This window comes from Pristiophorus japonicus, chromosome 12 (genome assembly GCF_044704955.1).
Source record: "Pristiophorus japonicus isolate sPriJap1 chromosome 12, sPriJap1.hap1, whole genome shotgun sequence".
Lineage (NCBI taxonomy): Eukaryota > Metazoa > Chordata > Chondrichthyes > Pristiophoridae > Pristiophorus > Pristiophorus japonicus.
Window position 1 is genome coordinate 94,515,856 of NC_091988.1, and position 13,349 is coordinate 94,529,204.

A 13,349-nucleotide genomic window follows, 5' to 3' on the forward strand; every position below is an offset into this window, starting at 1 on the left:
TTAACATAGTAAAATGTCCCAAGGTGCTTCACAGGGGAGTAATCATACAGAAATTGATGCCAAGCCACATATGGAGATATTAGGACAGATGACCAAAAGCTTGGTGAAAGTGGTAGGTTTAAGAAGCGTCTTAAAGGAGAAGCAATTGGTGGAGAGGTTCAGGGAGGGAATTCCAGAGCCTAAGGCCCAGATGGCTGAAGGCATGGCTGCCAATGGTGGGACAAAGTGAGAGGGGAGTGGGAGTTGGCGGGGGGGTTGTACAAGAGACCAGAAATGGACAAACACAGAGTTTTTGGAGGATTGTTGGGCAGGAGGAGTGTAACAGGCAGGAGGAGGGTCGAGGGTCGAGGCCATGAAGGGATTTGAAGATGAAGATTTGAAACTACACGGATGAAGAATCATCTCTCAGTTCTTGCTCACTGCCTCACACACAGCATTGACAGAGGCCTGAGGCTGGATTGTCTGCCTGTGATTTCAGCTAGATACGATTCATGGCATGGAGAGAGATGGACATCGAGGGGAGAGGCAGCTAAAAAATAACACCTTAGCATTTTTAGTTTCAAGTTTTAAAACGGGATGTAATGGAATTCATTCTACAAGCATAGCTGCTCTGTTGAAATTATATAAATTTGTTAAATATGTAATTATTTTAGATAGATACTAATCACAAGCATGAAAGCCTGTCAGATCAGACCTGTCAACGTCATCTATTTCTGGTGAACAAAGAGGCTTGAAATTACTTTTCTTTTTGCCCTTAGATGTGGGGCTTTGCACGTTGGGGACCACATCTTGTCTATTGATGGGATGAGCACAGAGCACTGCTCCCTGCTGGAAGCCACCCAGCTCCTGACCAGCACCTCCGACAATGTGAAGCTCGAGATCCTGCCGGTGCATCAGAGCCGTCTGTCACTGAAGCCGGCAGAGCAAGGTACTGTCTATTCCCCTTTAACACCTTGAAACTAGATGGAAAAGGGCCTGGTAACTATTTACGGGAATACATTACTTGGGTCACTTTACAAGGTGGGGCCCAGAGAGGGGCCCAGCCTGCAGGCACCTAGTCCAATGCACGATGCCCACCATTTTCCCACCCAGAATTTAACAGGCGCGCAGACTCGTTAAGTTATCCTTTACTTGTTAATAGTTTAACTTCTCAACATAATCAACTGAGGCATTTAGTGGATATATGCAAGTCTCATCTTTCATGAAGCAAAAAAGTTAACATGCAGGTACAGCAAGTAATTAGGAAGGCAAATAGAGTGTTTGTCTTTATTGCAAAGGGGATGGAGTATAAAAGTAGGGAAGTCCTGATACAACTGTACAGGGTATTGGTGAGACCACACCTGGAGTACTGCGTACAGTTTTGGCCTCCGTATTTAAGGAGGGATATACTTGAATTGGAGGCAGTTCAGAGAAGGTTCACTGGGTTGATTCCTGAGATGAAGGGGTTATCATATGAAGAAAGGTTGAGCAGGTTGGGCCTATGCTCATTGGAGTGAGCGGTTATCTTATTGAAACGAGTAAGATTCTGAGGGGTCTTGGCAGGATAGATTCAGAGAGGATGCTTCCCCTTGTGGGGGAATCTAAGACTAGGGGGCATAGTTTCAGAATAAGGGGTCATCCATTTAAAATGGAAATGAGGAGGAATTTCTTCTCTCAGAGGATTGTGAATCTGTGAAATTCTCTACTCCAGAGAGCTGTGGAGGCTGAGTGATTGACTATATTTAAGGTGTAGATAGATTTTTGAGCAATAAGGGAGTGAAGGGTTATGGGGAGTAGGCAGTGAAGTGGAGCTGAGTCCAAGATCAGATCAGCCATGATCTTATTGAATGGCGGAGCAGGCTCGAGGGGCCAGGTGGCCTACTCCTGTTCCTATTTCTTATGTTCATCCAGTCAGTATTTGAGCCGCACAAATCACACACGGGATTTCCACTGGGGATCTCCAGCTAGTTTGTTGGAAGAATCGGGAAAACGCCCTGGTGGAAGTTCAGTTCCAAAGTTTCCAGGTTCGATCCCTGGTCTGGGCTGAGTCAGCCACGTTCAGCTGGGGGCCTTGATTGTGCACTGTAGGTGGCCTGGGTCGGCGGGGGAACAAATCCATCAGAGTTCCCCGTTTCTGATCTCTGCCCACTGACCTTTGCGTAGAGGTACGGCAAACCTGTCCCATGCTCCCTTACCCTCAACGACTATCTGTCCCATCTGTGACAGGGACTGTGGCTCTCCTATTGGACTGTTCAGCCACCTAAGGACCCATTTTAAGAGAGGAAGCAAGTCTTCCTCGATTTCGAGGGACTGCCTATGATGATGATGATGATGAGAGGTACACGTGTAGACGTTGGGTAAGAACAAGGTCGTGAATTGGCTCTGGCGCATCCCCTGTGGTCGAAGATCCTGCCGCTGTTTATCGTCATGGGTCACACGTGAATCATGGGCACTTCGGCGAGACACCAAGGGGCAACCATGAGAGAATTGGTGAGGAAAAACGATGCAGATCTTTATGTGAAAGAATTTTGTGCTGTAAGAAACGGCAGTGATGGTCGATGGAGAGGCCAACAGCATCGGGAACCAAGTATGACAATCAAGTAGCCATAGGCCAGGAGCAGCAGACTAGATGAAGAAAACAGAACGATAGAACTTGCATTTATACAGTGCCTTTCAGAACCTCAGGACGTCCCAAATGCTTTACATGACCAGATAATCTGTTTTTTAGCTGTTGGTTGAGGGGTAAATATTGGCCAGGACACCGGGGAGAACATTTACTTCGAATGCATCCAGGATTGCTTGCTCGATCAGTGTGCTTGCAGTCCAACAAGGAAAGAAGCATCGCTCGGTTTAGTTCTGAGGAATGAAGTGGGGCAAAGAACTGACCAATATTTATGCCTGAACCAACAGATGATCTGGTCATTATCACATTACGGTTTGTGGGACCTTGCTGTGCGCAACTTGGCTGTCGCGTTTCCGCCAACAGTGACTTCACTCCAAAAATACTTCACTGGCTGTAAAGCACTTTAGGACATGATAGGGTTGTGAAAGGAGCTAACTGAATGCAATTTCTTTTCCTCCTTCCTTTCATTTTCTTTTCATTTCTCTCTCTCCTATACCCACTCCCCGTGCTGCTTGACCAGCAGAACGTGCTGACTTGGCCCGAGCTTCTTCCATTGCCTTGGAGGAGGCATTAAGGGACGTTAGAATGATTGGCAATCTCAGAGACCTTCTGCACTGTGAAGTCACAAAAATTTCCAGTTCTTCACTTGGAGTTATTTCACACAGTGGCCGATGTAACCAAAATAAATTGAAAAGAGTATGTGGGGCAAGAAAAACACGTAGCAAATGATAAAATAGAAATACCGAAACTGATGAAGATGACAATTCCAGCTCCCCTGGAGATCCTGGCAATGCAGCATTGGGATAAGCAGTTTCTTTTAAATTCATTCTCAGGATGTGGGCGTCGCAACAAGACCAGAATTTATTGCCCATCTCTACTTGCCCTTGAGAAGGTAGTGGTGAGCCGCCTTCTTGAACCGCTGCAGTCCGTGTGGTGAAGGCACTTTCACAGTGCTGTTAGTGAGGGAGTTCCAGGATTTTGGCCCAGCGACGATGAAGGAACGGCGATATATTTCCAAGTCAGGATGGTGTGTGACTTGGTGGGGATGATGGTGGTGTCCCGATGCGCCTGCTGTCCTTGTCCTTCTAGGTGCTAGAGGTTGCGGGTTTGGGAGGTGCTGCCGAAGTCACACATCAAAACCCCGCAATTCAGCATCCGCAACGACAAGGAGCTCGAGGAGCAAGAAGGTCTCACAGCAGTCAGAGGAGTTATAGAAGCCTCGAGGTGGGGGGAGATGGTGGCGGTTGCTGACTAAAGGCTGTGGGGTTGCACTTTCCGATTGCCTCCCTTGGCTGTTAACAGTGTGAGCGGCTGATTCAAGCTGCCCAAAGTCTCCATCAGCTGTTATTGAAGGCAGTCGAAAGGTGGAGACTTTGGGCAGCTTCAATCAGCTGATATGTCTGTAGTGAGATCAGGTTAACCTCTGCTACAGTGTCTTGGTTCCATTTATGTGTCGGTGGTTTTGTTTACGTTGTGAAGTGAGATGTCGATTGGATGCAGCCATAAAAATTCAGTGAGTACTGAATTGCCCGAAATAGTCGGCATGATTAATACAGTTTAAGTGACATCTATGCAATTGACGCCTATGGTAATGGTAAATGGTTGGTGCTATTTGCCCAATATAGGCGGCTATATGGGATACACAAGGACGGTGTAAACCGTGGATGTGCTGGAACGAAATGAATGGATTGTATCATCCTCAGAATTCTGCGTGAACAGTCATATTACAATCAGAAAGTCAAAACCGACAAGTACATAAATCCTCCATTTAGAAAGAGCTCCTGGGCAATGTAAACATTTGCCTCTGATACATCATTCTGATAAGTACGCGGTGCACTTGTATTGATTTTTAATAATCTCAAGAAACGTTATGGGAAATGAAACTGAAATCAATTTTAAAATGTAATTTCTTGCATTACTGCTCTGAGGAAATGTTCTAAGGTCCTGTTCAACGTTAATTCAGTGTCAGCGATCAACATTGGGCATTTTGTGACTCTCTAGACACAGTGTTTAAAGCAGTGAAAACCAGTAGTGTGATCAGACAATTCAGAAGTCCCTGTGTCTAAACTATGGGGTTGATAAACTCACGGGGGTGGATTGTCACAGCTAATTGGGTAAACCAGCCTCCTGTGAATGTGGAAAATCCTTCCAAGATTCACCATTGGCCAAATAAACGAGTGTCACTAAAGCTTAAACCACCCGAACCCCTCAATTAGATTCCAGCCTGTAACTCACTCCCAGGGATCCATTATTCTATATATAAACCACCCAAACCCCTCGATTAGATTCTAGCCTGTAACTCACTCCCAAGTATCCATTATTCTATACCCAAACCCCTCGATTAGATTCTAGCCTGTAACTCACTCCCAGGTATCCATTATTCTATATATAAACCACCCAAACCCCTCGATTAGATTCCAGCCTGTAACTCACTCCCAGGTATCCATTATTCTGTATATAAACCACCCAAACCCCTCGATTAAATTCCAGCCTGTAACTCACTGCCAGGTATCTGTTAATTCTCCAGGTATTTAACAAGTAGTTTGAGATGTATCCTTGGTATTATAGGAATGATAACCTGTCATCTATAACGGGTTCACCACAGTGTATCATAATGAAAATAACAGAAGCGTGTTTAAGCGGAATAGAAGGAACAATTCCATGTCGCCAGGCTTTATGAAAGGTGGATCATACCTATTGAGTTTATTGGCATTCTATGATTGTTATACCTGTAGTAGTGGGGGATCAAAGTAATGTTAGGTAGAAATTTTGAAGAAGAGAGGTGCTCACTCCACTGACATTCTCTGGTATTTACCACAGTGGGTAACTTGCACAAATGAATGTAAACACAAGGCTTGGGCCATTGCTTGTAAAACAGGCTCTTAAAGGACAGCTGTCATCTTGCTAAAAAGATGTTAAGCCAAGTCATAAACATGGTTTACATGATTGTCTAATTGTTTTCTTAAATATGAGTTGGAGTAAAAGAGAAGGGTTCAATCTGAAGCAGAGTAACCTTACCTCAAGGTTGCGCTGATGTATGTTCTGGTACAGCCATCCCCAGGATGATGACAGTGGCCCATTAAGTGGTGCAGTGGTGCTTTGGAAGAGTTGGGTTTTATTCATATCTTATCTCTCTTTTCCCTCTTTTCCATTTCCCCTCAACCTCTCAATGGCCAACGGACAGTTAAAGTTCAGAAGAGCGACCACCATCACTGCTGGGACCCCTGCGTCAACTACTGCCACACCTACCACCCAGGGCACTGCAAGACACCTACCTGGAGCGCACCGACCCCTCTATCCAACTCGGACTACTGCAAATGTATAGTAACTTAGCTTATCTCTCTGAACCCTCCCCTTCAACACCAACTCCGAGAACATCCAATCTCTTAGAATGAATCTTTTCTTTATAAGCTAGCCTGTTAATTTTCTCACCCCGTTCCCTTTCTCCTGGTCTCATGGTGCTCAACACCATTCCTTCACCAAATGGTTCTGCAGTAATTCTGCCTCTAATTTTGCCTTCTCTGTTGGGAAAGTGCCTGGCACCTGCTTGGTTCCACGGCACGACAGGATGGCTGATATTGGGCACTTACCCACTGGGCACTTGTGGGCACTGACTGTGTGACACTCTTCATTGGAGTCCCGATGTGCAGGTCAACCTTAAGATGCCCAAACACACCGGGTTAAAGCTGGAAATTCGGTCTCACCTGGGACGGTGGAGTTCAGCCCTATGATTCCTGCTCGTTCCAGCAGTGTATGTGTTGCCAAGGTAACATTAACGTTACAGAGATATAGTTACTCCTGCCCAAACTTATTACTGTAATAATGAGGCATTTTCTGCATCGCAGTGTGTGAGATGGAGTGCTGAAAATTGGCCGGCCCAGAGAGTCCAGAATGCCTTGCAGCTGCGGACAACTTAAGGTTACATACTTGGTGCGAGTGCTCAATAGGACGTTAGTGCTCAAAAGTATATAGTTTTTTAAATTAAATTGTCGAACGTATATAAAAAAATATAAATCCACTATAATGTTCAGCAAAGTGAAGAATAAAGAATTGTACTAAACAGAGAGAAGTGTTCAACTATAACAAGTAGAACTATAACCGTAATATATGCGCCTGTGAGCATATACTTACCTGGCAGGGGAGTAACCATGATCAAGAAAGTCGTTCTCCCTGGACGAGGCTAGCCCATTGCATTTTGGGTGTGCTGGCGCCTGCGCTATTCCCAAATGCGGGATACTCGACTGCAAAATTTGTGGAGCTGTTGCACTGTGAGTGGCTTAGCCAGTCATGTGATGTTCACAAGACTCAATAAAACCCCAGTTAATTGAGTTTAGTTTCTCTATGATGAGGAATGCAGTTGTAAACCTGGTGAATGAACTAGTAGCGTACAGTTTGATTGTTAAACCTTTGCTAATAAATCAGCTAGTTCTTTACAGCAAATGTGTAGCTGTGAATTCTTAAGCAAAGAACCCATAATGCAAATACACTACAAGAACAAGATGTATATACAAACCAGGAGGAGTATCTATTCTCATTGATAGAAATACTTTCTAAACAATGAAGGGAAATTAGATGCTCCTGCTTTGAAGTCACTAAGCCTCCATTTCATTCTGCACTTCATAATCACGGTGGTAAAAGTTGGGCAAGTATTAGGAGCTCAAGTCTTACTTTCCACAATCTAAAGAGAAATTCAGAGTTAATGGATTATTGCTCCCTGTAGATTTTACAAAATAAATCCTCCCGGCACAGAACTCTGTGCCACACAAGCTCACGTTGGGAATTCTGGCACGGAGGTCAACACTTACAGCTCGCTTTCCTTACCCATTCATTTCAATCAATGGCGAACCGTGCAGCCACATGTACGGCCGAATCCCCCATCCCTCATACAAAGCTTAGTGTCGGGAGATGAACGCGGGCCTTCTTTTGAGCCTCAGTCCGGGGGTCACCAACATTGGTTGGACGTGTTCCTGGAGATTTCATCACATGACCTCTTGCCTCACCACACCCGCTATTGGTCAGCAACATGTCCATCATCGCGGTGCCCCGCCTTCCCACGCCGATTAAGAAACGAGCAGTCTCTTCGTTTTTTGGATGAGACGTTAAACCGAGGCCCTATCTAGCCCTCTCAGGTGGATGTAAAAGATACCAGGACACTATTTTGAAGAAGAGCAGGGGAGTTATCCCCGGTGTCCTGGCCAATATTTATCCCTCAATCAGCATCACAAAAAAAAAATTATTTGGTCATTATCACATTGCTGTTTGTGGGATCTTGCTGTGTGCAAATTGGCTGCCGCGTTTCCCACATTATAACAGTGACTACACTTCAAAAAGTAATCCATTGGCTGTAAAGCGCTTTGGGGCGACCTGAGGTCGTGAAAGGCGCTATATAAATACAAGTCTTTCTTTTTTTTCTACTTGATGGCATGAATCTTGACTCTCCATCAGCCTTTATTTCCCATTGCCAATATCTTTATAACTAAAAAAGTGAAAGTGTTCAAAGAAAATGAAAAAAATGTTAAATGCCATGATGACTTTTCTCCCTGGTTGCTTGCAGCAGTGCTCTGGAGATTGCTCTTCAATTCCTGGAGAGTCCAGCTCAAACCTGCAGGGTTGGCAACCCTACTCCTCACCTGGAGTATTGGGTACAGTTTTGGTCTCCTTACCTGAGGAAGGATATACTTGCCATTGAGGGAGTGCAACGAAGGTTCACCAGACTGATTCCTGGAATGGGGGGATTGTCCTATTTGGAGAGATTGGGTAACTAGGCCTATATTCTCTAGAGTTTAGAAGAATGAGAGATGATCTCATTGAAACACACAAAATTCTTACAGGGCTTGACAGGGTAGATGCAGGGAGGATTTTTCCTTTGGCTGAAGAGTCTAGAACCAGGGGTCACAGTCTCAGAATAAGGGGTCGGCCATTTAGGACTGAGATGAGGAGAAACTTCTTCACTCAGAGGGTGGTGAATCTTTGCAATTCTCTACCCCTGTGGAGGCTCAATCTTTGAGTATATTCAAGACAGAGATTGATAGATTTTTGGATATTAAGGGAATCAAGGGATATGGGGATAGTCCAGGAAAGTGGAGTTGAGGTAGAAGATCAGCCATGATCTCATTGAATGGCGGAGCAGGCTCGAGGGACCAAATGGCCTACTCCTGCTCCTAATTCTTATGTACTAAGTCCCAAGCCATTCCACTGTGTATTTAACAATATTTAACCATCAGGAAAGACTTGACTTTATTGCTCCCTTATGATCGCGAGCTGACCCACGCCCTCCCTCTGATTCTCTTTCTCCCCCAGCTCTGGTCCCAGTCAGCTGCTCTCCTCCTTCGTCCGGCACCTCAGGCTTCAGTTCCTTGAACACCAGCACTCTGTCGCGGAACGCTAACCCCATGAGCCCGCGGGCGACCATGATGAGGCGGAGGGTGAAAAGGAAAGAGCACAAGAGTTCACGTGAGTCTTACTAATGTCTTTTTTTTAAATCTCTTGATTGCTGCCAATCTTAAAATGGCGATTAAAACAAAATGAATCTGTCGCTGTAAAACATGTAGGACCTGATATTATGGCACGCAAACGTTTTATAATGTTAAGACGCACTTACCGTAACTAGTAAGATACACTGACAGTACGTGATCATAAACACTTGTTTTGTGAGAAACTCGGTTTCTGTCTCCGCAGATGCTGTCGGACCTGCTGAGTGTTTCCAGCATTTTTTGTTTTTATAACCGATTTCCAGCATCCACAGGATTTTGGTTTTGTTTTAAAAATGTTTGTATGAAGTTCACCTTCCTGTTATTTTTGCATGGGGCAGGTAACGGGTTTATAATAAATCGGTGAATGACTTCACTGAAACTACGGGGAGTGTTCCCGGTGGGTGTTTGACCGGGAGCCCCTCGAGCCGTATCATATCAATGATAGTGAGTGTACCTGACCAAGTTATTAATCGTAGTAAGCAAGTGTTTATTACCAAGTACAGGTGCAGCGCCTAAAATCAGGAACCCTCGGCACCGAGGCCATTCTGGATTCCGGGCTTTTCCGGACTTTCGATTTGCTTTTTGATGTCACAAATCCGGAAACACCCGAGCCCAGGTTCGGGTATTAACGGATTTTGGAACATCAGAAAGGGAGGGGTGGTGGGGGATTCCCGCCGAGGAGCTGTTCAGGCCGTGCGGCCCCGCAAGGAGGATGTTGTTGGGCTGGCCCCGCCAAGGAGGTGTTCGGGCGGGGCCTTGCTGAGGAGATGTTGGGGCGGAGTCCGGTCGAGGATGTTGGCGGGCAGGCGGGGCTCCACCGAGAAGGTATTACGGCCAGGCCCCACCAAGGAGGTCATCGGGCGGGCTGGCGATGAGGCCCCGAGGTAAGGGTAGCGGCGGGTGAGGCGAGCGGCGACAAGGCGAGGCCCGAGGTCGGGCAGCGGCGGGGCCCGAAGGTTGACAGGGTCATCTGGGCGGGATTCTGAAACATTTTACGGATTCCGGACGACCCTGACACCGATCGGTCCGGATTCCAGAACATTCCGGATTCTCTCTTACCAGTCACAGTAAGGTATCGTAGCAATCGCAGCACATCTTACTCAATGTAGTCCGTGTATCGTGTATCTCCTGGGAGAGGCAAAATAAAACGGGAGAAAGAACCCAGGGCCAGTAAGCGGGGAGAGATCTGGAAACTCTTTTGAGTTAACCTGCAAAAACATAAAACATGTATCCGTGCCACCCGACCTGGATGACACACACAAGACATTTACAAGGCCCCTTTTTTATTTATTTTTTTTGTGGTTTTTTTTTTTGGGGCACTAAAATCAAATTTTTCCTTTTTCCAGTGCCCCCTATAAAAGGAGAGGGGGACACTAAAAGCACCGGCAATTAAAACAAATTAAACTTTAAAACGTAAAATCAAATTAAAATTTTGTTGCCGGGCGTGATGATGCACTCCAGTCCCTCCGGTGCCCACCTCTAGAGATCTGGAAAATTCCCCTTTGACCCCCTCAGGTGATTGAACACAATGGACAAATTGCTAAAACCAAACTTCAATTAAAAGGATCAGAGAGGGCACATATACAACATGCTGCATTCAAGGAGAAAGTTAATCGGTAAACTTGAACCTAGGTGATTGAACATGAAAGAGCATGAATGTTCTTAAAACATTGAAGAACTAAGGGTGGCAGGAGATTGCATGAACTAAATTTAGAACTCCTGAAGAGAATCTGAATCAGCAAGAGTAAAGGAAACTTAAGAAAAGAAAATGTTTTGATGGCCGTTTTTCTAATTGAAAATATTTAATTGAATTCCCAAGCCCTTTTAAAAACAAAATAGTATGTCAGAAATTTGAAATGTTTATTTTATTTTTAATGGCAATTTTCACTGTAGAGAGCAGTGGGATTCTCTTTCTTATAGAAACATAGAAAATAGGTGCAGGAGCAGGCCATTCGGCCCTTCAATCCTGCACCACCATTCATTCTGATCATGGCTGATCATGCAATTCAGTACCCACCCCTGCCTTCTCCATACCCCCTGATCCCTTTAGCCGTAAGGGCCACATCTAACTCCCTTTTGAATATATCCAACGAACTGGACTCAACAACTTTCTGTGGTAGAGAATTCCACAGGTTCACAATTCTCTAGGTGAAAAAGTTACTCCTCATCTCGTTCGTATATATCTTACCCCGTATCCTGAGACTGTGACCCCTGGTTCTGGACTTCCCCAACATCGGGAACATTCTTCCTGCATCTAACCTGTCCAATCCCGTCAGAGTTTTATATGCTTCTATGAGATCTCGTCTCATTCTTCTAAATTCCAGTGAATATAGGCCTAGTCGATCCAGTCTTTCTTCCTATGTCAGTCCTGCCATCCTGGGAATCAGTCTGGTGAACCTTTGCTGCACTCCCTCAATAGCAAGCATGTCCTTCCTCAGATTAGGAGACCAAAACTGTACACAATATTAAAGGTGTGGCCTCACCAAGGCCCTGTACAATTGCAGTAAGTCCTCCCTGCTCCTATACTCAAATCCTCTCTCTATGAAGGCCAACATGCCATTTTCCTTCTTCACCACCTGTTGTAGCTGCATGCCTACCTTCAATGACTAATGTACCATGACACCCAGGTCTCGTTGCACCTCCCCTTTTACTAATCTGTCACCATTCAGATAATAATCTGTCTTCATGCTTTTGTCACCAAAGTGAATAACCTCACACTTATCCACATTATACTGCCATACATTTGTCCACTCATCTAACCTGTCCAAGTCCCCCTGCAGCCTCTTAGCATCCTCCTCACAGTTCACACCATCACCCAGCTTAGTGTCATCTGCAAACTTAGAGATATTACATTCAATTCCTTCGTCTAAATCATTAATGTATATTGTAAATAGCTGGGGTCCCAGCACTGAACCTTGCGGTACCCCACTAGTCACTGTCTGCCATCCTGAAAAGGACCCGTTTATTCTTACCTGTTGCTTCCTGTCTGCCAACCAGTTCTCTATCCATGTCAATACATTACCCCAATCCCATGTGCTTTGATTTTGCACACTAATCTCTTGTGTGGGACCTTGTCAAAAGCCTTTTGAAAGTCCAAATACACCACATCTGCTGATTCTCCCTTATCCACTCTACTAGTTACAACCTCAAAAAAACTCTAGAAGATTTGTCAGGCATGATTTCCCTTTCATAAATCCATGCTGACTTGGATCCTGTCACTGCTTTCCAAATGCGCTGCTATTACATCTTTAGTAATTGATTCCAACATTTTCCCCATCACCGATGTCAGGCTAACCGGTCTATAATTCCCTATTTTCTCTTTCCCTCATTTTTTAAAAAGTGGGGTTACATTAGCTACCCTCATCCATAGGAACTGATCCAGAGTTCATGGAATGTTGGAAAATGACCACCAATGCATCTACTATTTCTAGGGTCACTTCCTTAAGTACTCTGGGATGCAGACTATCGGGCCCTGGGGATTTATCGGCTTTCAATCCCATCAATTTCCCTAACACCATTTCCTGACTAATAAGGATTTCCCTCAGTTTCCTCAGTTCCTCCTTCTCGCTCGACCCTCGGTCCCCTAGTATTTTCGAGACGTTTTTTGTGGCTTCCTTAGTGAAGACAGAACTAACGTATAGATGGAGAATAGGAATTGAATACAAGGTCACGGCAAAAGCAGAGAATGTAAGAATGTCGAGGAACAATTGTGGCCATTTTGGTTACACCAACTCCACCACCCACCTTCTCCATAACCCTTGGTCTGTGACGCCTCTGGTGTCCCAGCAGCAATGACCCCAGGATTTTACCCCAGGATTTTACTGACTGGCTCCCTCTTGCCAGTAGGAATCCCACCAGGAGCCCAGCGTTCATACAGAATGACCCAGGAAAAAGCTTCAGGTGGATCCAGAGGGGTGAGTGGGGTTGCCTCCCAACTGGAACTCTACCCCAAAGAGGAGAATCTTTCCCACAACAACAACAACTTGCATTTATATAGCACCTTTAATGCAGCAAAATGTCCCACGGCATTTCACAGGAGTGTTCACAGGAAAGTTATCAAAAAAAATTTGACACCGAGCTACATAAGGAAACATTAGTTACAGGTGACCAAAAGCTTGGTCAAAGAGGTAGGTTTTAAGGAGCATCTAAAAGGAGGGTAGAGAGGTACAGACGCAGCGAGGTTTAGGGAGGGAGTTCCAGAGCTTAGGGCCTAGGCAGCTGAAGGCTGATTATAATCAGGGAAGCCCAAGAGATCAGGATTGGAGGAGCGCAGA

General features: G+C 45.3%; 1 protein-coding gene and 1 non-coding gene across 2 annotated transcripts in view; both read left to right on the plus strand.

Moving 5' to 3' along the window:
* Window positions 1-13,349, plus strand: part of grip2b (glutamate receptor interacting protein 2b) — a gene marked incomplete at its 5' end in the record, with an annotated part of 696,297 nt that overhangs the window by 565,667 nt on the left and 117,281 nt on the right. Inside the window, 3 exons of the mRNA XM_070895762.1 lie at window positions 759-928; window positions 5,787-5,921; window positions 8,903-9,055. Coding sequence (XP_070751863.1) covers window positions 759-928; window positions 5,787-5,921; window positions 8,903-9,055 — 458 coding nt within the window. The remainder of the gene's footprint in view (window positions 1-758; window positions 929-5,786; window positions 5,922-8,902; window positions 9,056-13,349) is intronic.
* On the plus strand, window positions 6,726-6,885 carry LOC139277865 (U1 spliceosomal RNA). The gene has a single exon (XR_011596173.1). It is a non-coding gene; the product is annotated as a U1 spliceosomal RNA (small nuclear RNA).